The sequence below is a fragment of the Rhinichthys klamathensis genome, unplaced genomic scaffold (genome assembly GCF_029890125.1).
Source record: "Rhinichthys klamathensis goyatoka isolate OS25496 unplaced genomic scaffold, OSU_Roscu_1.1 h1tg000111l_1, whole genome shotgun sequence".
Taxonomy (NCBI): domain Eukaryota; kingdom Metazoa; phylum Chordata; class Actinopteri; order Cypriniformes; family Leuciscidae; genus Rhinichthys; species Rhinichthys klamathensis.
Genome location: NW_026606649.1, coordinates 6303279 through 6329978, shown reverse-complemented (window position 1 = coordinate 6329978; position 26700 = coordinate 6303279). Strand labels below are relative to the sequence as shown.

Sequence of the window (26700 nt, the reverse complement as noted above, 5' to 3'; positions counted from 1 at the left end):
TTTGGAACTGTAAGGGGACAGCTACAAAACACACTCAGGCTGCTTGGAGCCTCCCGATAGTGTACAGTTTTAACAAATACATTTGTGTCGTTTTATATGTGCATTTTAAGTGCAGTGCTGTTCAAAAATAAGGTAAATAACCCATTGCCTTTGCTGAATCACTCCGGAATAATATTTAGTTGGCGCACTGGTACACACACACGTGGGTTATCTGAGTGTGTTTTGGTGGAACAGCTCCTCAAAACCACCGTCGGTACAGTTTGGACCATGTTAAAATCCAAAACATTTGTGAAGAAGACCCGCTCTGGTGGAGTGTTGAAAATAGTGCGCGAACATTACCTCCGAGATGACATCTGGTGCGGAAGTGAAGTTTGTAAGGAGTGCAAAGATGAAGCTCCAGTGCTACAAGAGGACGCGTGCATAGAGAGCAACCTGTGCTCGTATCCTCACTATTTAATCCCAGACACCAATGTGGTTTTACATCAGGTACATTTTCACTCATTTTAATCTCATTTCAATTTTATTCTTTCAATTCGCTGTTAACAATAACATGCATTTTTACTTGTTTTCGTAACTGTCATATCAGCATGTTAGAAGATCAGATGACTTCTTGTTTAGGTCAGTGTGTGTGTGTGCCATAACACGAAGCACCAAAGAAACATATTGCACATGGGTTGTCTGTTCAGATCTTGGCAGGTTAAAGGCATTCTTAGTATAGGTGATCCCCTAAAAAATCGTTTTATCATAACTATAATCCTAAGCATCTTGCAATTGCAAAGTTCGTGTCACTTTGGATAAAATAATTTGTAAGGCAATAACGCAGGTGAATAGAAAAGAAAATACTATGTATCACCATATTTTCCAACTTAATTATTAACCATATGTACAGATAAATTATTGCATTGCAAGTTTTCTGAAATGTAGTTTAAATATGCAAATAAAGTCACATCTAATTAAATATGCACTGATTTGCGTACATTTCTAGAACTCAGAAATCAGAATATTTGAATAAAGCCAGGTTCTAAATTCTTTTTTATTTTGTTGACATATTTAAAGTTTTTACAGAGGGAATTTAGGATATCTGTTTTTGTCACTCACTTATCAATATATATATCTAAAAAAAATGTCAACAGCTAGAAAAATAAAATTACCATACTTTTAGGAATAAAAGGTTATACAAACCAGGCGAATGATGTATGAACAAACCCCTCTGTAAAAACCTTCAGAATACATATGGGAATAAAACAGTTTGGTGTATTTAAGTGCTACTGAAGTGGAGATTTTGCTAGCCCTTACTGGAGAAATAAGGTGTAATAAAATAAACCCTTAAATGTGTGTTTTTGTATGTTTTCTTTCCGCTAGTCTGAAAAAATACATTTTATGGGGCAACATAACCCAACATCTGACCCAAAATTGACCAATGCATGAAAAAACAATGGTTTTGCTTGGAGTGTCTTGCCTTAAATGAGACGTAACTTGATTTGGTATTCAATTCTGACAGCTTGACATCCTCGTGGACCCTCTGATCAGGAACGTCATCATTCTTCAGACCGTTTTACAAGAGGTCAGACACAGGAGCGCCACGGTCTACAAAAGAATCAAGGATGCTATTCATGAGAAGGATAAGCACTTCTACACCTTCACTAATGAGCATCACAGGTAACACATTCTGAGAAGCTTCTCTTAACAGTACCTTCATGACATGCTTTTGATTTAACTCGAATACATTTCTGAATGCATCTGTCGCATAATTCTCTTTGATTAAAGGGAGACATTCGTTGAACGAGAGCAAGGGGAAAGTGCTAACGATCGTAATGATCGAGCCATCCGTGTCGCTGCTAAGTGGTACACCGATCACCTGACTAAAGTGACCGATGGTGGCCCACTGAAAGTGGTTCTGCTGACCAATGACCGGGCTAATAAAGAAAAGGCAGAGCAGTGTGGTCTGATTGTGTACAAATGTAAGACACTTTTTTTTTTCTTTTTTTTTATTGTTCTTGATGTCATTGTGGCACTAGAAGTTTGAAGTACTGTCTTTATTATGGCTAGTTTAGGGTTAGTTTGAATTTAATTGTTCATCCTAATCTAATGGTTTGGGAGGATGACTACCTTTAATACACTACCTTTCAAAAGTTAAAAGAAATTTGTTTTATTCAGTGAGGATACATTAAAGAAAAAAAAAGTGAAAGTAAAGACATTTATTGTGTACCAAAGATTTATATAAATTCTATTCTATAAATTCTAAAATAAATTCTATTCTTTTGTCTATTTGTCAAAGAATCCTGAAAAAAAAGTATCACTGTTTCCACAAAAATATTGAGCAGCTGTTAAAGCTAGGGTGGGCAATTTTTGGAGAGGTTAGCAATAGCCAGCTAGCTTTGAAAACATAAGATCCCACCCTCCCTTCAGAGTGTCTCTAAAGCCACGCCTCCTCAAAAACACATGAATGCACAGAGCAGAGTCTGCAAAGCTTCACGAGAGACGGTGTTAAATGACCTCATGTCTCAAAGCAGCATATAACATTGCAGTGATAATGAATGTAAACAACTTGCAGAGCTCTGACTTGTACCAAAGTCCCTTTAAAGGAGAGTCTGTTCACTCGGCGGCCATATTTGCAACGCCTCCGGGCAGCTATTTCGGACATCCTATCTATTTGAATGGGGGAATCCTGAAATCTCAAAAACTGCTTGCCGAACTCACAATTAAATAACATATTTCGAATCAGCAACACAATCTGACATGAACCGTCTCATAAATGTTGTTTCTTATGCTCAAATAGCGTTACAAAGGCGACGTTTTCAGGCTAGACGAGCCAGTGCGCATGTGCAGTCCTAAGCGCGAGTCTCAGGTTATTATGGGAACCGGAGCTTCTAACGGCAGCTGCAGTGAAGCGCTTGACTTTACCAATCAGTGATGGGCTCTTTTACCTAAAAGTAACGATGCTGAAAATTCAGCTTTGCTATCACAGGAATAAATTACATTTTAAAATATATTAAAGTAGTCTGTTTTTACTGTATTTTAATTCAATAAATGCAGCCATAGTGAGTTTCAAAAACAATAAAAAAATCTTGCAAACTTTTGAACGGTAGTGTAAAAATCATATTAATTTATAATCAGCAAATTTTAATTGACAGCCTCAATCTTCATGTAAGGATATTTGCATAATTGTTACAATTAAGATTTAAAAATGAATGCAGGTTTTATTTCTATATTCTTTTCTCATGTAGGTGAAGAGTACATCAAGAGCTTGATTGGCAATCCTGAGCTTGTGGACAGGCTTGCAATGACAGCTGATGATCAAGTGCGTACAATGTGATGAAAAATGATCAAGAAAGCTTCTTGTTTTTGTATATATATATATTCAATGTTTTATATAATGACATGTCTTTTTTATGATTCTCTATAGAATGAAAACACTGGCAGTAAGTTACTCTTTCCAGAGCACCTGCCCTTATCCAGGATTCAGACTGGCATTAAGAACGGAACGTTTCTTCAGGGCACATTCCATGCCAACAGAGATAACTATCTGGAGGGTACGGTCTTTATACATCGAGAGGGGGCGGATATCAATGAGGTAGGCAGGTTATCATGAAGAAAGACAAGCTATTGATTATTTAAATTTTTATAAAATAAATTATTAATGTATTTCTAGTCATTTTTGTTGTATTTTTAAGAACATTTGTAACATTATATGTTCTGGCAGGTTCTACTTCGAGGCTTTCAGAACTTAAACCGGGCTGTGCATCAGGATGTAGTGGCTGTTGAACTCCTACCCAAAGAACACTGGGTTGCTCCATCATCTGTTGTGCTGCTGGATGATAGTCCAAATGATGAAGATGCTGAGGAAGATGAGACTGAGAATAAGGTAGGATAAGTCCCATAAGATCAACAGTTAAGATATAATTACTAGAATGTATCGAAAGACACTGTGTAGTTGAATCAGAACCCTTTATTTCAATAATGTATTGTGGGTTTATATATTGTCGTTAGGGATGAACCGGTATGAAAATTTTGGCCGACACCGATAAACCTTTATATTTGAAAGCCGACAACCGATATATTGGCCGATAAATCTAAATCCAAATTTTTATGTAATTTGAGAGCATGACTGTAAAAACAAAAGTCATGATCAAAAAAAGCCATGTCCCAAGCACACAATTATAATTTTATAATTTTCTCATTGCAATTTTATGTAGCCTATATGACAGCACATGTTGTGCTTAACTGTATTTATTTTCCTTTTTGAAGTGATTCCAATCATATTAAGCAATTCAAAACCATCATGGCGAACAGTTCGCATCTGAAGTGTCTCACCTGAAGGAAATAAATTCATTATTTATCAGCTTTAATATATCGGCCAAATTTTCTTACTGGGCCGATAACATTAAAAACGAACATATATATCGGCCGATGTCGATATGGTGGCCGATATATTGTGCATCCCTAATTTCTGTGACCTGTATGACACCTTTGTAATGTGTGTAGTGACTCTTTGCTGTTGTGTTGTAGTTGAAGAGTGAAGCATCGGAGTCTAGCGCTCTTAAGCCCACTGGACGAGTGGTGGGCATTATAAAGAGGAACTGGAGGCCTTTCTGTGGGATGCTCTCACAGTCACAGATCAAAGAGGTAACACTGATCGGCATATTACAATGATTTCTGAAAGATCAGGTGACACTGAAGACTGGAGCAATGATGCTGAAAACTCAGCTTTGCCATGACAGGAATAAAAGACGAAATATATTAAAATGGAAAACAATTATTTTTAACTGTAAACAGATTTCACAGTATTAGAGCTTTTACTTTGTGTTTGTTAAAATAAATCTGTAAGCATAAGAGACTTCTTTCTTAAACTTTTTTTTTTTTAAAGTGATTAGTGTAAACTGAACTTATGAAGTTTGAAATGTGGTGGCAGAATTAGTTTGCTTATTGAATGGAAATCTTATTCTGAACAGATAAATGCACAATAATACAGTTTTGCTCATATAATCACTGTATTTTGATCAATATTACATGACTGCTTACAAAGGGGAATTAGCTTTTTTTTTTTAACTTTTTTTTTTTTTTTTACTTTTTTTATAAAGAATTTCAATTAATTTTTTCCTTAATCTCTTGATGTTAGTCTGATGCATTGCATTAATGAACTATTTTGAACTTTAACACCAGGCAACAAGACACCTTTTCACCCCAGCAGACCGACGAATCCCACGTATTCGAATCGAGACTAGACAAGCCGCAACTCTGGTTGGACAGAGGATTATGGTTGCTATAGATGGCTGGCCTAAAAACTCCAGATACCCAAACGTAAGTGTCGGTCATTTACACTCTTCACTTTATACAAATAATGGCATGCTGGGTTGATTTGAGTTTTAGGCAAGAGATTTCCATCAGAGATGCATTTTTATAGTATTTTGATGCAAGCGTGCATTTAGGATTATCAATCCTGCATTTTGTGTGTTAATATCATCTTTACACAGACTGTTTCAAATGAATGATTAAACATAGCTTGAGTCTGGAAGCCTGGATGTTAAAATTCCACTGATCATTTCAAGATCACTTTATATTATTTTTCTCCATGTCTCTCAGGGACACTTTGTTAAAAACTTGGGTACTGCAGGAGACAAAGAGACTGAGACAGAGGTGCTTCTCCTAGAACATGATGTTCCTCACCAGCCCTTCTCTCAGGCTGTTCTTAGCTTCCTTCCCAAGATGCCCTGGAGTATTACTGAGGAGGTAGGGCAGTCATGCTTTGTTGTGTCAGAATGTTTCATTATAATGCTCAAGGCTTGATGTTTATCTGTGATTTCCTGCAGGAGTTAAAGGTCAGAGCAGATCTCAGACACCTCTCTGTGTGTAGTGTGGATCCTCCTGGCTGTACGGATATTGATGATGCTCTTCACTGTCGGGAACTGGAGAATGGAAACTTGGAGGTATGTGTAAAGTATTTTGAAAGGTAAAGGGAATGTAGTAGTGCTGTTCCTTTGGGGTTTTGTATTGAATGGCATGCTTTTCTTTTAGGTTGGCGTTCACATAGCAGATGTCAGCCATTTTATACGGCCAGGAAATGCACTAGATCAAGAGGCAGCAAGCCGAGGCACTACAGTCTACCTTTGTGGAAAGGTACTTGTTTGGAAAAAAACAGATTATGGACTGGCTGGGTCAAAAGCTATAACCAGAAATACTCATTTTAAATTAGCCTTTTGTTTAGTATAACTATAGATTAATTATAAGGTTATAAGTGTCATTTTTAATAATAAATGAATACTTTTATTTAGAAAGGATGCTATAAATTGATTAAAAAAAATTACAGTAAAGACCTTTATATTGTTACATAAAATATATTTAAAATGTTTTAAATTTCTACTCGTCAAAGAATTCTGATAGAAATGTATCACAGTTTACACAAAAATACTAAGCAGCAGAACTGTTTTTAACTTGTAATAAAAGGAGGTTATTTTAAATTGTTATAATAATTCATATTATTACTATGTTTTACTGTATATTTTTATCAAATAAATACAGCCTTGGTGAAGCATGAGACTTAAAAAAAAAAAAAAATCTTACCAACCCCAAACCTTTTAATGGAACTGTAGGATTAATATTTTAGTGTTTTTGTGCATATTACTTTCTTTATTCATTTTTGTGATAAATAGTCATTCCTTTCCACAGAGAATTGACATGGTTCCTGAACTTCTGAGTTCCAACTTGTGCTCGCTGCGGTCCAATGTTGAGAGGTGTGCTTTCTATGAAACCATTATCCTCTATGTGATTATGCTTTGTAAACTCATTATTATATATTTAAACATTAAATATGCTTTAACCTTCACTGTCTAATATGTACTTTCACACTCAGGTTAGCATTTTCTTGTATTTGGGAGATGAACCACAAAGCTGATATCATCAAAACTCACTTCACAAAGAGCATCATTAACTCCAAGGTATGCTGCCTCTAATTTGAAAAATGTGTTTAAAACTGTGTTCTATGATGGTCTTCAAGGAAGTGTTGTTTTGTCTTGTAAGGCCTCCCTTACATATGCCGAAGCTCAGATGAGGATCGATGACACCACCATGAATGATGACATCACAAAGAGCCTGCGGGGCCTTAACAAACTGGCCAAGATCTTAAAGGGCCAGAGGATTGACAAAGGGTATTTCCATTTAACTAGATCTGTAATTTTGAAACTCAGCTATGATTCTGAAGCAGACTTTAACCCTTTGCATTGACAGTTTGTAAGGGTTGCTTATTTTACCATTTTTCAGAGCACTGACCCTCTCCTCTCCCGAAGTACGTTTCCATATAGACAGTGAGACGCATGACCCCATAGATCTGCAGACCAAAGAACTAATGTGAGTTCCATATACCTCTTTCTGCCTTTAAGTCTTTAAAATATGATATGTTTTCTTTTGTTATTTCTTATGGTGAAGAATAATTACTTTTTCCTATCTTTGTCTGGATTCTGAAAGTTTAAATGTGCCCTTTGGTTACACTATTTTGAGTCCACTTTAGACATTCTACTAACTATAAGTAACTTTGCAATTACATGTCAACTAACTCTCATTAGAGTATGAGTAGACTGTTAGGTTATGGTTCAAACTAGTACAATAAGTTGACATAGTTGCAAAGTTACTTAAAGTCAGTGGAATGTCTGTTGGGTGGACCATCAAAATAAAAAGTTAGCAGATATTAAGCAGACTGTCCACTATCCCTCTAGTGACTGGTAGTTGACATGCAGTTGTGACTTGCAAAGTTACTTATAATTAGTAGAATGTCTAAAGTGGACCATCAAAATAAAGTGTTCCATGACCTTTACATGTTTCCCCAGGGAGACTAATTCTATGGTGGAGGAGTTCATGTTGTTGGCAAATATCTCTGTAGCGCAGAAGATCTATGATGAGTTCTCAGAATGTGCCCTACTGAGGAAACACCCTGCACCACCACCATCCAACTATGACATCCTCATCAAGGCTGCAAAGTCAAGGGTGAGTGGATATGTTCTTTATATATGTTTCGTCTTTATATAATCCAAAAAAAGTAAGGCCCCAATATACTCATGGCAAAGTTACACACCTTTGCAGCTATACTTTTATTAAACATTGGATGTATTTAGATGATGTTATATCTGCTATGTTTTCTTCTCAATAACAAATTTAACACCCAACAAAAATGACAGCAGTAAGCAAACTGCAGTAAAGAAGCATCTGAGCACAAGCACTACAATTCAGAACTCCAGTCAAGTCATGTTTGTTTATATACCACTTTATACAATATATTGATTTAAAGCAAGCAGCTTTACAGTATTAAACATGAAAAAACTGTTTCAGTGTCTCTTTCCATTAGGACTTCAGTTTCTACTATAAAGCTGCTCTCTTTAGTGTGTTCATGTTTTTACTTGCGTCTGAGCTCAACGGACTGAACAGAAGAAAGATTTCCATGTCAAAGAAGGCAAAGCCTCCACGCACACCTACCTATTATGTGTAAGGGCTTCTTTTGGGTTTTGGTTGTGGAAATCATACCACTAACTTACCAAGTGCACAAACACCATCATTAAATCAAGCCAGTGTCAGAAGTTTTTGTTTTATTTAGTTAGTGCCCTTGAAAATCAATGCAAGCAGGACAAAATTCCCCATATTTGTCAACTAGAATTGATTATCATGGGCACTTTTTACCTTGTAAAGACCTTCTATATATAACAGTGATGTTGATTTTGATTGATCCCAGTTTTTTTTTTATTACATTCACCAAAAAGATTCATTAAGATTAAAGTCTGTATTTTTCTAGTCTGTAGAGGTTACATCATTAAGGCTCTGATTTACTTGAAGTGAATCTTGAAACTGAAATCAAAGAACGAACACGTTTGAAAGTAATGCTCAGCATTAATTTTCCCTATAAACATTGCACATGTTAAACATCTTCAAATTGCCAATGGTCCATTATGATTATTTAATATGTGGGTGCTCTGGGGCTTCACCTACTTTGACATGGAAATCTTTTCAGTTTAATTTGTTAAGTCGGTTGGTCGAGATTAGACAGTGGGACAAAAATTGCACTTAAAAAAACACTTAATTGCAGAGCTGGTGCAAACATACTCGCATCCCTATAATCAGATACTTTTTTTTTAAATTTGTTCTTTTCTCATTGCTGTCAATTTTGTTGAGCTATTGAGAAGCAGCAAATGTTTACATGCAAATCTAAAGGGCTCCCAGCATGGGCAGTGTCCTAATGTTTGCAAACAATATATCATTGCAAAGCCATTTCAAACTTATTTTTACCCCTGAGCAAAGGTTAAAAAAAAATTTTTTCTGTGAGTATATCAGGGTCTGTAAACAAGTAGGTGGATAGCAGTGTATATTATGTGTATTGTGTTAGTCAGGGCATCCAAAACTTTTTCATGATATGAACCATCTAGAGAGGTATAATCATCTCACATTTTAAATAAGTGCAGCATTTTGGTCAGTTTCATTGAAATTTTTGCCATGTTATTCCTTTTCTCCAGGACCTCGACATCCATACAGATTCAGCCAAAGCTCTAGCCGATTCCCTGAACAATGCAACGACTGAGAGCTTTCCATACTTCAACACTCTGCTGAGGATTCTGGCCACCCGCTGCATGATGCAGGCTGTGTATTTCTGCTCTGGCATGGACAATGATTTCCACCACTATGGCTTGGCATCACCCATTTACACACACTTCACATCACCCATCAGAAGGTGAGACAACCTAGTCCCTGTAAAATTGTTATATTCAATCAATTTAGAGGCATAGTCAAACCAAAAATGATTTACTTCCCCTCATGCCATCCTAGATGTATACCTTTATTTCTTTAGTTGAACACATTGACTATAATCCATACTATCCCAGTGGATGAATCTGTGTCTGCTAAAAAAAAAAAATAGGTCTTTGTATAAAAATACTAATATTTTAAACTTATTTTAATTAGAAACAATTGCTGCCGACAAGCTGTCATTCTTGCATTTACGAGGGTGTTACTTGCATTCAAAAGAGAGTTAACCCTTGACGTAAACCTAAGCATGTTGTGAACTGGGAGTGGGACGTTGGACCAGTGCTTCAAAACGCACTTTCTTTAAATCAAAAGTAAACTTGACCCTCTCATGAAACCAAGTATGACAGTTGGCAGGAAGCGATGGTTTATAGTTAAAAGGTTAGCTCACCCAAACATGAAAATTCTGTCATCAGTTAATCACTCTCATGTCATTCCAAGCCCATAAGACTTTTGATTAACTTCAAAACACAAATGAAGATATTAATGAAATCTAAAAAAGATATTAATGAAAGTCATGTTCCTGCATTGAAAGTCTATTCCCTCAAAACTCTGATGGTTCAAAACATTGGTAAAACAATTGTGGAATGAATCCATATGAATCAAGCAGTTTAATCCAAGTCTTCTACAGAGACACAATCGCTTTGTATTATGAGATTTAATTTAGGCTTGTATTCACATATAAACTTTGATCATTACACATACATCAAGTACAACAAGAATGGTCAATAGCAACTCAGCCGTACTTGCTTGATGCGTGAGAACAAACCTCATTGGTCCTCACATCTCAAGCAAGCATGTTTGAGCTTCGGTTTACTAAAATGTAATGTTCTCCATGTATGTGCAATGATCAATGTTTATGTCAATAAAAGCCTGAATTAAATCTGCTCATCATATAAAGTGATTGTGTCTCTTCAGAAGACTTCGATTCATATGGATTTCTTTTACGATGCACGTCATGATCGTAACGTTTGCACATTTTGAAGTATTGAGTTTTGGGTGAATAGACTCAATGGAGGGAGAGAAATCTCTGAGATTTCATTAAACATATTTATTTGTGTTTTGAAGATTAACAAAAGTCTTATGAGTTTGGAACAACATTAGGGTAAGTAAAGGATGATAGAACTTTAATTTTTGTTAAGAATATAAAAACACATCGATTCATCCACTGGGGTCGTATGGATTACCTTCATTATGATGTACTTTTTTTCACCTATTCATAAATTGATCCTTCTTGACTGAACATTTATGCTTGTTTTTTATTTATTTTTTAGATACTCTGATATCATAGTTCACCGTCTGTTAGCGGTGGCTATTAATGCAGACAACACGTACCCAGATTTGATGGACAAGCATAAGCAGTCGGCCTTGTGCACCAACCTCAACTACAGACACAAAATGGCCCAGTATGCACAGAGAGCCTCAGTGGCATTCCACACTCAGGTAAACTGCAAGCACTAACATCAACACATCTCCAAAAAACATGACTAATGATGTGTGGTATAATTGTTGCAGATTTTTTTTAACATGGTGTCTTTCATCTCGTCTCTTCAGCTATTTTTCAAGAATAAAGGAATCATAAATGAGGAAGGCTTCATTCTGTTTGTAAGAAAAAATGCCATCATAATCCTCATTCCTAAATTTGGTTTGGAGGGCACTGTGTTCTTTGAGAACAAGGACAAACCCAGTCCTCATCTCAACTTTGACTCTGAGGTACGCATATATCTTGACATCAGTCTGTGCAGCCCATAACAGGCAATGCTAGCCTTACAGGTTATATTCATGAGATATTACCTGATCATATGAATGTTCTGAGGTTGAACCTGTTTTTTTTTTTTTTTTTTTTCAGGGTCCCACTCTCAAAGTGGAAGAACACACTTTCCACATATTTGATAAAGTCAAAGTGACAATTAGCCTCGATGCTTCCAACCTCCAGCATCAGAGGATCAGAATGGCGCTCATTGAACCAGTGGTACGTTTTTGTTTTTGTTGAGAGACATGGCTAGCACATTACATTTACAGCTCAACATCAATTGCAGCTGTGATTTGTTTTTTTTATAATGTCCACAAAACTATAATTGACCAGTCTCCTTCACTGAACAAAATTATAAACACAACACTTTTGATTTTGCCCCAATTTTTCATGAGCTGAACTCAAAAGATCTAAGACTTTTTCTATGTACACAAAAGGCCTATTTCTCTCAAATATTGTTCACAAATCTGTCTAAATCTGTGTTAGTGAGCACTTCTCCTTTGCCGAGATAATCCATCCACCTCACAGGTGTGGCATATCAAGATGCTGATTAGACAGCATGATTATTGCACAGGTGTGCCTTAGGCTGGCCACAATAAAAGGCCACTCTAAAATGTGCAGTTTTATCACACCGCACAATGCCACAGATGTAGCAAGTTTTGAGGGAGCGTGCAATTGGCATGCTGACTGCAGGAATTTCCACCAGAGCTGTTGCCCGTGAATTGAATGTTAATTTCTCTACCATAAGCCGTCTCAAAGCGTTTCAGAGAATTTGCCAGTACATCCAACCGGCCTCACAACCGCAGACCACTTGTAACCACACCAGCCCAGGACCTCCACATCCAGCATCTTCACCTCCAAGACCGTCTAAGACCAGCCACCCGGACAGCTGCTGCAACAATCGGTTTGCATAACAAAACAATTTCTGCACAAACTGTCAGAAACCGTCTCAGGGAAGCTCATCTGCATGCTTGTCGTCCTCATCTGGGTCTCGACCTGACTGCAGTTCATCGTCGTACCCAGTGTTGTGCCTGAACGTGTTCAATGAACGATAGTTCATGAACTCGTTCATATTTTGGGCGAACGTGAACTGAACGTACTGAATAACTGCCTGATGAACGTTACTGTGAACGCGTTCATTCTGGTGTCTGTGAACGCACGCTCTCTCAGTTTAACTTCGTTCAATAGGGTGCCAGATTTCTATAGAGCCTTCCAGGCGAAAACCCGGCTAAAACGCACGTAAACAGGCCTTAATATGTAGCGAAAAAAACAACCAATCTGGCAACACCAGCCACCAGTGTCACACCGCGGCCGCCACATGCGGCATCAAACAAGAAGTAGCATGTAGTCGACAAAGCAGCGAGCGAGGAGGCGTCGTATGATCATTTAAACGAGTTTTATGACAAGGTCGGTGAGGATGGGAAAAATCTTACATTTCTGTGCAAACTTTGGCCGTCGATAAAATAATTCCTGTCTGTGGTTGTATATGGGCTGTGGCAATAATAATAAAAAAAAAAAGAAGCTCGCAGCAACATATGGAAAAAAAGAACTATGAACTAGTTCATTTTTTGAAGTATGAACTATGAACTGAACTAGTTCATTTTAAAATGTGTGAACTGAACTTTGAACTAGTTCATGTAGAAAAAAAAAGAACTTTCCCAACACTGGTCGTACCTGACTTGAGTGGGCAAATGCTCACATTCGATGGCGTCTGGCACTTTGGAGAGGTGTTCTCTTCACGGATGAATCCCGGTTTTCACTGTACAGGGCAGATGGAAGACAGCGTGTGGCGTCGTGTGGGTGAGCAGTTTGCTGATGTCAACATTGTGGATCGAGTGGCCCATGGTGGCGGTGGGGTTATGGTATGGGCAGGCGTATGTTATGGACAACGAACACAGGTGCATTTTATTGATGACATTTTGAATGCACAGATTATTTTGGCCAGCCTAAGGCACACCTGTGCAATAATCAAGCTGTCTAATCAGCATCTTGATATGCCACACCTGTGAGGTGGATGGATTATCTCGGCAAAGGAGAAGTGCTCACTAACACATATTTGTGAACAATATTTGAGAGAAATAGGCCTTTTGTGTACAAAGAAAAAGTCTTAGATCTTTGAGTTCAGCTCATGAAAAATTGGGGCAAAAACAAGTGTTGCGTTTAAAATTTTGTTCAGTGTACATTCAACCAAATATGTAATAAATGGACAGTAAATATTGATTTAATATTAGTAAATATTTTTAGTTATTTTGTTTTTACAATAAAGACCATCCTAGTGCTCATTTATCCCTTATGTCCCTTCGTTTATGGTATATTTGCAGTGATATCTCTCCCTGGGTTTATTTGTTGATTATTATAAGCTACATCTCTAGATAGACGTTAGGTCAACAGGTCGAAACAATGTAGAAATAAAGTAAATTAACTTTTTAAATGTGTCACTAAAATATAGTTTTGTATTTGTCTTTTCTAGATCCCTGGGGTTAGTGTACCTGTGCCTGAATCGGAACCAGTGGCCAAAAAACCCAGGCTTGACCGCTAACACCAAGAAGGAGAGTAGTACTATAAAAGCCAAAATTAAATGAAAAGATTTTCAGATCAGATACAAGGTAGTTTGAAGGGAGCCTTGAGTGAATGCACAAGTGAAAGAAATTGATATGAAAGGGTTTTAGTAGTTTCTTTTTATTCTGTTTACATCAGCAGTTTTTTTTTTAGCTAGCTAAAGCACCATTTTCTACAATCTGTGTTAAACTGTATAATTTTCATTTGAGCAGTACCGTTATGTCATCCATCTGGATTAATTTTCAGTGAAAATCTCATTATTAAATTTTAAATATGAATATTAAGAAATGTTTTTTTGTTACTTTATTAAAACTATATTAAATACATTGTAGAGTTCAAGGGATTATCCAAATTTGTTCTTAAACAGTGTTAAATATTATAGTAGAATCAGAACCACTTACAACGGTCTTTAAATATGATGCCCAGAACAAATTGTATCAAGTATTATTATAACCTGAAAACAAAAATCCTAAAATGGGCAGATGACTAGAATGGCATTGTCTCTTATTGGCCATGCGTGATGACATATCTAAACTCTTCACCATATTTTGAATCTGGGGCAACAAGGCTCAGATTAAATATTTTAGGACAGAGCATGAGTAAAAAAAAATCCATGACTTTCCAGCCTGAATATCATAATTGTAAAATTCCCAGAGTTTCCATGACAGTGGGAACCCTGTATAATTTGGAATGCAGAAAGAAAAAAGAAAAAAAAGTACTATATTTCTTCTTTACATTTTAATTGAAAAACTACAACACACATCAGCTGTAAGTACCGGTACATGCTGAATGTATTCGGCTCTAGTTTAGAACAGTTGTGTACAAAAACAATGTTATGTGCCAATGTGACATCTTTTGATTTCGATTTTAAAAGAAATATTTTTCTTCATTAGATTTTTCTTCACTTCTTTTAGATGAACAAAAGTGTTAATGTTATTCTTGTCTGTAAGAGAACAAATTGCAAGCTGGTCAAGGACACTGGCACTGTTTTTAAGACGTTTTATTACAATTCAGATACACATGCTGCCATAATATACATGTATACCTTGTGGTATCTCCATATGTTTTAGTGATTAATTCATAAATTATTTTAAGATTGTAAAAAAAAAAAAAAAAAGGCCCTATAAAAACAGCTAGAGGAAATGGTTACATACCTCCCCATCCTCTTAACAAAAGTTATTGCAAGCTACATTTACATTCCACAATCAAAACCATACAAAAATCTTATTCAAGTCTCAAATTCATTCATTTTTGAAGCAAGAATAAATAATGCTGTGGATTAGTCAGTACAAAAAAACTTTAAGGCTCAGACAGTAATACCAACCACAGTATTCAGCATTCTCTATGAGATGAAATCAGTATTCAGCTTGATGTGTAAATCATGTCTCCTCCACAGCTTTGGGCATAAGAGTGTGTAAAGTGCCTGTTTTGTCCCTCATGCTCAGTGCAGTGGGATGAACAACTGGAGAACAAAACATATCCTCATTTAAAAATGACCTAGTGTGGTTATGCACAGTGCGTATGTTTTATTTATACAAACTAATCAAGTGAATACAGTTTGAGTGTGCACACAAAGAAAACTAAATAAATGGCTCAAAACAGCTGAATAAAGTATTCAAATGTGATATAGTTGGTTACAGTGACTGATGTTGGCTGTGTAGTGTGTGTGTGACATTACCTTTGGCTTAGTGTGTCTAGTGAAAGGTACACCCTCCTCAGCAGTGTGTGTGTCCAGCATTTCCTTACTCTGGCTGTCTGAACTGAGGGCGTCCATTAAGCTGTTAGTGCAAACCGAGTGAGTGTTATAACCGCTATCCACCTGCACAGAGAACATGAGGGACAGATTAGACCTAAACCTGATATGAGATTAAGACCATAGTTCACAATTCCATTAAAAAGCTTGCAAAAACAATTTTCTATTTATAAAGCAATAACTAAAATAAATAAAAACTACAGTTCTTGGAGAGAAGGCGGTTCAGCTGCTACTGCTACCACCAGGCGGTTTCACAACGTTTTAGGTCAGCTACACCTGCTGGGTTACTGTTTAAACGACTCTTCATCTAGTTGTCTAGTATTTGGAGGCTACTTGGAAGCCACTGGTATTCTGGTCATCTGACAGCACGCATACTAACCTGCATGCTAATGTCATACGGTGTGATGCTCCCTTCCGCTAGCAGGGATACGAACATGTGCGTACTCTCAGCGTTAGGCACACTGCCTGTTCGAGAGCTGGACAGTCTAGCTGGTGACGCAGTGTCCTCTTCAGGAACCCAACCACAGGATTCCTCTCTGCACCTGCTGATGACCTCATCCTCCTCATCTTCACTTTTGTCGGTCTCAATATTTCCTTCCGTATCCTTCACAAACTGCTCGTCTTGATCCATTTGCTCTGAAACATCCACAGAGGCCTCTGACTCACTTCCCCCTGATAGCAGTCCTTCTCGCTGGGCATGAGGCCCTGTCGAGCTGGCGTCCAGGTCCATGGTGGGTAAAGGTTCACTGGGATGGATGTTCTCCTTGTCGTGGAGGATTGGGGAAATGTGAGTAGGAGAGGCCCACATACAGACTCTGGGTCTGGACTGAAAGGGGGAGCAGCTGCGAATAGGGGAACAGCCCTCCACCAATGGGCTATTTCCACATCGGTTCACGTCCATGTCCGAGCTGCCCGTAGGAACACCACTGGGGGACAGAAACGACAGCCTTTTCCTCTCACCTATAAAGACAAAGTTTTAATGTCATCTCACATTCACACTTATCCAAGGTCTTACAAACGGTGGTTCGCAAGTTGGTGAAAAGCGAATAATAAATTACATTGAAAGCAAAATTAAAATAAATAAATGAGCAATAATCGAGATATAGCTTAGTTTGACTATCAAATCAAAAGCGGTGATAGAATTACATAACTATCATCTAATGTGCTACATGTCTCAGTGAAGTGTGTTAATGTTCAATGCACACACAAATAGCTTATGATGATCCAGTGTTTTTAGTGACTTTGTTCACAGTAAATGCGGCTAACTCCATCTCTGCACGTGCTGCGAGTTTAACGTGCATTTGGGAATATGTGTGCTAGATTTGACTTTATTTACAAATTCACATAATGTCCAACATACAGAATTTCACCAATATATATATATATATATATTAGTATTATAACTTTTAGTATAAAATAAAATTTAACATTTTTATTTTAAAAAGTACAATTGTAATTAAAAACTAATATTTCTTTTTTAATAGTTATATATATATATAAATAATTTTATTTTATGTATGTATATATATATATATATATATATATATATATATATATATATATATATATATATATTTGATTAAATACTCAAACCTCTTTTTAGGTAACCTCATAAAAATTATATATATATATATATATATATATATATATATATATATATATATATATATATATAATTTTTTATAATGAGGTTAAGCTAAACAGAGGTTCGAATCTCCAAAGGTTAAATTCCAAAATAAAACACTAAAAATATCATATATTTAATCTGTTTACTTGCATGTTATGTGACCACTAACCAACAGAGAACCGTGAACATGTTAAATTATTGAAATACTAAAAATCTCAGGGGGTACTTATAGTAAATATTATGTCTAACAGGTTTAGCTGACAAAAGAAAGTTTGGACACCCCTGCATCTATCTATCTGGTCATGCAAATTACATTTTAAAACCCTGGCACCATCTCAGATTTTTTACCTGATACAGGCGTCACAGAATGCTGAAGTCTGATGGGCGACAGAATAGGAGATTTAAAAGCAGGAGAAGATCTCTCTGAAAACATTGGACTTGTGATACTGCCCAGACTGTAGGCTCGACACTGGCCTCGGATGGGACTGGAAGAAAACTGGCCCTGAAAATTATGGGTAAAAACATAATATTAGATTATTAGAATCAGGTATCCTTGATCCAGATTTTTTTGGTATATACAAGGGTAAAATGGCCCTGGGCAAATCTATGAATTGGTACGTAGTACGTACAGACAATGGCGTCCCGGTTGGAATGCCACACTGAAGTGGAGAGACAATAACAGAAGACATCATCTCTCGACTGCTGGGAGGTATGTTATGGGAATTTCTATCTGGGCTGGAAGGGGTAGAAGACTCAGAACCGCTGTCATGACCATCCAGAAACAGCTTACGTCGCAATGAAGAGGAGCTAAGGCTTTCCTGCACCTGTTCAGTTAACTCTTCTGTCTTATAGTAATCACCTGGTAGAATAGAAGTTCTCAAGTTAATATCAACAAGAAACTAAGGTTGTAAACAAGAAAATTATTTGAACAACGGCGTCAGGCGCAACAGACAAACAATGCTGCGCTGAAGTAATGCTAATCTGACGCTTCACTTCATAGAGATCAATGCATTGACCAGCACTGACGCCAGTCATGAGAAATCTCCTCAACAAGGTTAATATCAGACAGGCTACAGCGTTTATTTTAAGCGTAAAGACTGTATTTGTGTTTTATCAAACAAATTGAACACAAATTTGGGGTATATTGCCTTTTAAGAATTCAAGCACTTTTTAAAGTACCTCTTCATGGCTGTTTCAAAAGTTTTTCCCAGTACTTCAATTTCAATAAGTCAAAGTATGAACCCTGTTATTATAAATTATATTTTTTGCCTACATTATGAATTCTTTTCATCATTTTTTAAAAAGTACAATAAACCAATCTCTCTATAAATGAAGTCATTAAAACTGTATGCATAAAAGGTTTTAAAAAGAAAAGTATTTTTGGCCGATAGAACCCAAAGAGAACCATTTAAGGCCAAGAACGATAACTATATTAGCGTCCACACCAGCGGACAATAATGTTCTGTTTATTATAAACGCGTGCTTGTCTGTCACTTTAAATGCTCCAGCTCTTTGCAGCAGAATGGATTCTGATTGGCTGTCAATGTTTATATTGTTCATCAGCAGGATAAAAATAGTTCCTCTGTGCTGTTATCGTTATAGTAGTGGTGTGAACTCTGCTATTCTTGAAGATTTTTTAACTATATATTTATTGTTATCTTTGGTTATCGTCCTTGATGTGAATGGGCCTTAACTGTCAATCTTGATACATTTTTAATGCATTCTTACTGAATAAAAGTTATTATTATTTTTATCTTACAGACCCCAAACTTTTGAATGGTATTATAATGTTGTAAATAACATTTTAGATTAGAACCTTCTTTATAAATTCACTTGAATCTTGAAAGAGTAAATATGTCATGCTATCTCAATTAATGAGGTCATAAAAACTGTGTATGAAAGACAAAAGCATAAGAGTTTGAGGGAATATATATATATATATATATATATATATATATATATATATATACACACACACACACAAAATAATAATAATAATAATAATAAATATATAAATATATTACTCCAAAACAAGAAAGAAATGAAAAGGGTTACCCAGAACTTTCTCAAGATTGAAGTCCACTGGTAGGGACAGGACTGTCTGACAGATGGCTTAAACACAAACAACAAGCAAAGCCCGATTATTCTAAATCTACATAAAGATCTAAAATGATAATTTATAAATGTCTTAGAGCTGCTAAACAAACCATTGATTTTCTTTGGTGGCGGAGGCTCCTCTGTTACCAGTGGGGACAACGGACCTAAAATTAGACAGTTTCAATGAATATCCAAATGCTACATTAGTTGTATTAAAACATTTGTCTTTTATGTGTCTGTGTCATGACTTACTTTTCTGATGTGGCAGTTTTATTGATTGTTTAGCTGTGAGTGGTCCCCATGGAGAGGGAACAATGGCACCTTTAGTGAAAAACTGTACAACCAAAAATAATTTGATGAAGCATCTTTCTCTTTAGTGAAAAGAAAACATTTTCATGGACAGACACTGTTTTATTTACAAGGGGTAAAGCAGTTTTACCTGTTCAATAGCATGTTGCCGTTTTGCCTCAATCTCAGAATCTGCCCTTATGCGTTAAAAAGAAACACAGTTGAGTCAATATCACGAACATATGAAAAAATAACTACAAATACAGGGTTATTAAAAAGCTAAACATACTAACAGCAATTACATACCTGGCTTGGCTCAGAAACACAGCCTGGCGGTGAATGTCCTCAGGGTCTATTTCCACAGGAAGTAAATTTGCCATTTCATCAATGGACCACTTGAACTTGGCTGGTGTCTACAACAGAAAATACAAACAGAAATGTCATTTCTATCGTTTTTCTTTATTTTCCCCCTGACACGCTGAGTCAGATACTCACCGCAGATGAGCTCTTGGAGCTTTTGAACACCGACGGGCTGGGCATCAGAGGCTCATGCAGACGGTGATAATCGTTTGGGCTCTCAAACGGGTTCAGAATAGCAGGTCTTCCTGGAGTCTCGGGTGTTATATGAATCTCTGCTATATCTCCCATCTTAAAAACGGCGTCCAGAGACGAGCTGGCTACGTTTTAATAAAAAATAAAAACTAGTGAAAGACTGCAGATTCTTGAAAATATCAACAACTTGGTGTGGTAAACATCCTGTTTGGTTATCCACTAAGTTACTGCATCTCATTAGTAATGATCAACCGAGTACTGATCGGGTTATCTACCTTTCTTAGTTTGCAATCTTGACATGTTTTGATGTGATTTTTACCAGGTGATTAATGTTCTTAATTAAATACTTACAACGCAACGAGACGCAAACAAGCCCAACCGCGATCTCTGATGGGCTTCCAACGTCTGATTTAATTTTCGCTCAAGATGTGCCAACCAATCACAATTCAGCAGAACCTGCGAAACAACCAATCGGGTGAAGAGAACGGGCGACATTCCGTCTCGACGTAACTTCCTTTCGAACGTTTACAACTTTATTGAAAGGATTACCACAACAACAAGCGGGAGGTGTAAATAAAACGACTCTCAGTTAGTTTGCAATGTATTTTGTTTAATGTTTATTTCGCAAATGCGGGGAAGATACCAGGGACTATCAGCAAAAGACGTGTCAGGGTCATCTGAATGAAAGATAGTGCTTTGTTATTGTCGTTAAGTAATTAAATAGCTTTAGCACGATAGCACCATGGCCAATCCCGCGAGCGCAAACATGAATGCTGTCCGGGAGACTATGGATGGTAAGATTGAGACAAATGTTTAGGGCGAAGTTTTTTTTTTTATTATTATTATTTGTTGTGAATCATATTGGTTAATCATCGAATGAACCACTGGACGACTATTGTGGCTTCTTCTTTCATTTTCAGTTCTCCTGGAGATATCAAGGCTTCTGAATACAGGATTGGACATGGAGTCCTTGTCGATATGTGTCCGTCTCTGTGAGCAAGGGATCAATCCCGAAGCCCTGTCATCAGTCATCAAAGAGCTCAGAAGAGCCTCTGACTCGTTAAAGGTGCTAACACTAATGCAGCAGTAGATTTGTGGTGACAGTCTTTCGTTGTTCAGACCAGACGGTCTTATTTCTGCTTCTCCCCACTCTGTTTTTACCCACTCTCCCTTTTGAAGATGCAAAATCATGAGTATATTGATTTTCTTGCATCAGTAATCTGGGAAATTAGGTGAAGTCTGCCAGACGCAACCTATTAAAGCATGGGGTTTCAATCACTTAGATGCCACGGTCCCCCATCCGATTCCTAACATTTAAAAGGCAGCTTTACATTTCCATGTATAAATGTGCTAAAACTGGAAAAATTAATGAGTGTGTAAAAGATTGCTAGGGAAATATTTATTTTATATAATGTCACATTACGTTTTTATGCGTAATAGTGCTGTACTGTTGAATGCATTCTTTATTCAAATTTTAAATTCCAAAACAAAAACCAATTTATTTATTATTTTAATAAATTTTTACTTGTTTATATTAGTATTTTTATTTGAATCAAATTTAGTTTATTATAATATTTATTTATTTTTACATTTTCTACAGTGTTTCTCTCTAAAAACAATTCCACGGACATGAGTATTTATTCTGCGACCCTACATAGCTCAAGTGGTTTAGAGAATGCATGGATGGCATTTCCGCTTTAATTATGACAAAGCAAATTTTTTTTTTACCACAAACTGGAAGTCTCAATATATTAACAATAAAAAACAACAACAGTTGTTGAGGGGGATAAAATAATCTAAACCATATACATAGCTTCAGGTTATGTTATTTTAATATATAATAATTTAAATATATATATATATATATATAAAAAAAAATTTATAAGGCATTCTGCAGCCCTCTCGAAGGTAGGCCCCGTTTCCTTGGTTGAGAACCACGGCCCTATGGTGTGACATGCTATATATATATTTTTTAAATATATATATATATTATAGCTATAGGGGTATATTTGCACTTTAAAAAAGTGCACTACCTACTAAGAAAAAAAAACTTTAATAGGACTTGCACACTTAAATTTGTCTTATCATTAACTGTCCTTTTTGTTTGATCTTTTTCAGGCTTCTGAAAACAGCACTAGTCAAGGATGAGTCTAAAATTCATCTCTGACAAAGCAGTTTAAGAAAAAACTGCATGATACACTGTATATAAGCATATACCTATGATTAATGTGTGAAAGTAGTTGGTTTTGCCTTGTTTGGCCTACTTTCATGTGCCTCAGTATGTACAGTTGGACTGTTCAAGCATTTTGCCTTATCTTTTTGTCCATTTAACGTTGTGTATACAAATAACTATAATGCATTTTTTGTTGGGTTTTGCTGCAGGTTAAGTCAGTAAAATGTTGTTGTTTTTTTACCCTAACTGTATGAAACATGCTCTTTTTATTGATATGGTCTCTGGCTGACCCCTCAAAGGCATTTTATCTGTACAGCCATGTGCATTTGTGTATTTCATCCACACGATGGCGACATCAGTGCATTTATAGTTAATTAATTGACTGCTTGTGCTTTGTATTGTAACGTAGCATTGTAATATCAATCTTTTAAGATGTCTTTCTTTATTTTAAACATTTGTACTAAACGTCATGGCCAAATTCTTCTTTCGTTCTTATTCTCTTCAAAACAGTAGCAGTTTAATTGGATCATCAAGCCTGTTCTCAATGTCACAGGTGCTTGTATTGCTCAGATCTGACACCAGAATTTGGCCGGGAATGTTTAAGGTCACGTTTGGTAAAAGCGGCATGGCTCTTAGATCAGCCCAAAAGGCACAAGCTTCATTAACACCCAGCCGTGCTGAGAGGGAGAGGTGGCTGTGTCCTTGGTTCCTGCAGATAGGAGGCATAATGTTTCACTCCTGCAGTGAGAATTCATTTGTGTGTCTGTAATCACCTCCACCTTATGTTTGCTCTTATTGCTAAACATTTACTCTAATCCAGTCACTTTTCAAGGAGAAATTCTCAGGAGAATGTTGTCTGGGTTAATGTCAATTTCATGATTCCTATTCCTAACTTTAGTTGAATGGGAAAAGGCTGCAGTTGAGTCCTGTTATGTTCGAATCTATTACACTTTTAAGAGTGTTTCGATGGTAGTCCCTCAAACATTTGTTGACTTTGTGGATGAAATGCCACCTGTTTTAGTTGTAGCATGGGTCAAGGATGCACCATCTTCAGGCCTCCGTTGAATCACCTTTAACAAAGACACAAACAGCATGTGGAGAATGATTGCGACCGCTTGTTGGAATGACAGGTGTTATCAACTAAAGCGGACCAGGCGTGTCTCTTCATGAGGCCGGTTAATGATGCGCAACAATGGGGTAGTTTATTCCTCACTGTGAATCAGTATCATAAAGGTTGCCACTGTGACAGTGATATCGCTCATCAGTACCATCGAATCATTTTTGTCAGCTTTGTTTGAGTGACCATCGGTCTCCAAACAATATGCATCTGACTTCAATAGTTCTTTTAGAGTGGAAGAAGTTGATGTTCAAAAAAAAAAGACGTAGTGAGCTTATACACTAACTTTGGCTAATTGAACTTCTTTTAAAAAGGATGAAACCAAATAACACAATTAGGTATTCTGAGGTTGATGTGTAATTATCATATTCCCATCCTTTAATTCATGCATTAATTGCTTTAATTAGCAAAGCAATTAAAAAAACAATGCTAAGCTCTGTAATAGCATCCACCTTCAGTAACTGTTTATGTAAATTCCCTTGTGTTTGGTGTAGGTTAATGAAATGTTTGTTATTAAATGGGAATTATGTGTGTTCAAGTATGTAATTATCAATAGTTTAGCTTTAAATTTAATAATTGTGTTTTAACCTTCTAAATGATGCATGCAATGCAACAGGGTTCTTTGTTCACAGGTATGTGATAAACAACTGGTATTAATCTAAAGCTGATGGAAATGAGAATACCCTTGTGCAAGGTTAATTGAAAGTTTAAAATGTATAATTGTGGGTTAGAATCCATTATTTTTGTTCTACATAATGCCTTTAAAAATAACAGGGCCTTTGACCTTTTTTGGAATGTGTGCTCAGCCATTTTACTCCCTGAATACCTATTTAAGTATAGCTCTTGACCCTGCTTGGGCTACAAACTCCTCCAAACTTAAGTTTCTTTATCATATTTTTATAACAAGTAATCACAATATGACTTTAGCAAGTGTCTACAATAGCCCTTTCATGAACACACTGTCAAAAGTTTGGTAAGATGTTTTAAATGTTTTTAAAAGACGTCTGTTTTGCAAATCAAGGCTGCATTTATTGCATCAAAAATACAGTAAAACTTTTAATATTGTGAAATATTGTTACAATTTAAAGCAGCCATTTTCTATATTAATAATTTTTTTTTACAAAATTCTGTGATGGCCAAGCTGAATTTTCAGCAACTATTACCCAAATCTTCAGTCACATGATTCAGAAATCATTGTAATATGCTGATTTGGTGCTCAAATAACATTTCTTATTATTATCACAGAGGAAAACAATTGTGCCGTTTAATATTTGAAGTCATGATGGTTTTTTCAGCATTCTTTGATGAATAGAAAATTCAAAAGAACATAAACAGATTTATATATATAAAATGTAATTATATATATATATATATATTATAAATATATATATATATATAATGAATATAAAATACATTATATATATATATATATATAATGTAAAGTTGTGCCTTTGTGTCACTTTTGATCAATTTAATTCATCCGTGATGAATAAAACTATTATTTCTTAAAAAAAAAAAAAAAGTTTGTGTAAGATGTCTTTTTTTACTTGCCAGTACACTTTGTGTGTACTTTGTTCACATAAAGTTGTCTTACACATGCCTGTCTGCAGTAGCTAATGGTGGAAACGTTAAAGGTAGGGTATGTTTTATAAACACTTTTTGTTATAGCCTACTGTTTTAAACTGTCTTCACATCCTGATAGCAATCAATATAAGTTACTTAAATATTAATGTAGGTGTAATTTAAGTGTAAACAGCTCAGTAACCCTTTTATTTCAAGGCTTAGTTTATGTCTCGTCGACCGGTCCGTTGCATTGCGATTGAAAGCTATCAATAATGTAAAAAAAGTGACGTGCAGTCAAATGTCCGGGTGTGTGTGCTGTTTAAACAAGTGTGCACCGATACGCTTGTTATATTTACGCAGAGTTTTGACAAGTTTCATAGACTTGATTTTGTGTCTTATTCAAAAATATCTTGAACTCTGTCATGCAAATTAGCATACATAAACTGCAGTGGTGGGCCGTCAGGGCCAGCAAGGCCTTCTCTGCTGGCCTAAACACTATCAGAATCACTGACTTGCAGTTTAATATATTTTTTCCATGAATGAGTATTCAATTATTCCCAATAGTTCATTCTCTTAATTTTATAGCTTTTCTCTTGGTTGCTCTGCTTCCAGTAGTGTATGTTTATTTTAGCGCTTTTATCCAATCATATTTCAGCCATCATGCGTTGCCAGGGTCAAAGAAATCTGCCCTCAGGCCTTCAGAATCGACAGTGCGGGCGCCTGTAACTTACAATGAATGGCAATGAAACCGTTGCTTTAACCAATCAGATAAGCAGTCAGATTTAATCAGCCAATCAGATTTCGATTTGACTGCAGCGGGGCCATCTAGCAGGCATACAATAACGTCGGCATTTTCACGTTCTTTGATTGGATGCTCAGAGCGCGTACTGTTACTGGTAGTCAGTAGGCTATACGCATCTGTAGCGAACTGCAAACTAAAATATATTCCTGTAGATTTAATAGTTTTTCAACCCACAAATTAATGTTTCTTTCCCTCCTCGACCCCCCAGCAGGTTCAAACCTACCGGAAAAAATCCCTTATTCAGCCTGAGCTTAACGCAGAGTCACGGAACTCTTCGATCTGTCCGGGTAAAAACTGACTAATGTAAGTTATGCCACGAATGATTTTGAAGGCAAAAGTCCCGCTGATCTCATTGCTTTCGTTCAAAACTCTGTGTGGGAGCATGGGACAGCGGTACACATCGTCAGGTTATGCGGTGACTGTGTCCACTGCTTCTGTCGAGCAGACACTCTCTAAAGCGAATTAAAACTTATGCTAGAAATATGACGGGACTCGACTTTCAGCATTAGACTCGTTATTGTTGGAACTGAAACGCACAGATAGCCTGTACAACAGAGTAATTTAAGTCTTCCTGAGGAAAGAAATAAGGATGGATTTTGTGTAAAAAATAATCAGTAGTTTTGCTGAGTATAATGCTTT

General features: G+C 36.4%; 3 protein-coding genes across 5 annotated transcripts; 2 read left to right on the top strand and 1 right to left on the bottom strand.

Moving 5' to 3' along the window:
* dis3 (DIS3 exosome endoribonuclease and 3'-5' exoribonuclease) lies at positions 1-14234 on the top strand. Its single transcript, XM_056254344.1, has 21 exons — positions 1-486; positions 1502-1659; positions 1768-1961; positions 3228-3301; positions 3407-3574; positions 3704-3865; positions 4510-4626; positions 5164-5301; positions 5584-5730; positions 5811-5927; positions 6016-6117; positions 6667-6731; positions 6851-6935; positions 7018-7145; positions 7258-7344; positions 7821-7977; positions 9492-9706; positions 11052-11220; positions 11332-11490; positions 11627-11749; positions 14001-14234. The coding sequence occupies exons 1-21, from the start codon at positions 97-99 to the stop codon at positions 14067-14069; spliced, it is 3024 nt and encodes a 1007-aa protein (XP_056110319.1). The 5' UTR covers positions 1-96; the 3' UTR covers positions 14070-14234.
* An 842-nt stretch (positions 14235-15076) lies between these two features.
* bora (bora aurora kinase A activator) lies at positions 15077-20842 on the bottom strand. Of its 2 annotated transcripts, none has more exons than XM_056254341.1 (12): positions 20758-20842; positions 20350-20531; positions 20161-20267; positions 20006-20051; positions 19819-19900; positions 19677-19730; positions 19525-19581; positions 18099-18328; positions 17818-17971; positions 16222-16802; positions 15768-15908; positions 15077-15551 (listed from the first exon to the last, which is right to left on the bottom strand). In XM_056254341.1, the coding sequence occupies exons 2-12, from the start codon at positions 20500-20502 to the stop codon at positions 15531-15533; spliced, it is 1626 nt and encodes a 541-aa protein (XP_056110316.1). In that variant the 5' UTR covers positions 20503-20531; positions 20758-20842; the 3' UTR covers positions 15077-15530. The 2 variants fall into 2 exon arrangements, with proteins under 2 accessions (XP_056110316.1, XP_056110315.1); XM_056254340.1 differs by having other exon boundaries at positions 20682-20833.
* A 106-nt stretch (positions 20843-20948) lies between these two features.
* Positions 20949-23057, top strand: mzt1 (mitotic spindle organizing protein 1). 2 transcript variants are annotated; one of them, XM_056254343.1, is made up of 4 exons: positions 20949-21200; positions 21327-21472; positions 22525-22558; positions 22596-23057. In XM_056254343.1, the coding sequence occupies exons 1-3, from the start codon at positions 21149-21151 to the stop codon at positions 22552-22554; spliced, it is 228 nt and encodes a 75-aa protein (XP_056110318.1). In that variant the 5' UTR covers positions 20949-21148; the 3' UTR covers positions 22555-22558; positions 22596-23057. The 2 variants fall into 2 exon arrangements, with proteins under 2 accessions (XP_056110318.1, XP_056110317.1); XM_056254342.1 differs by having other exon boundaries at positions 20950-21200; positions 22525-23057.
* Positions 23058-26700: the final 3643 nt, after the last annotated feature.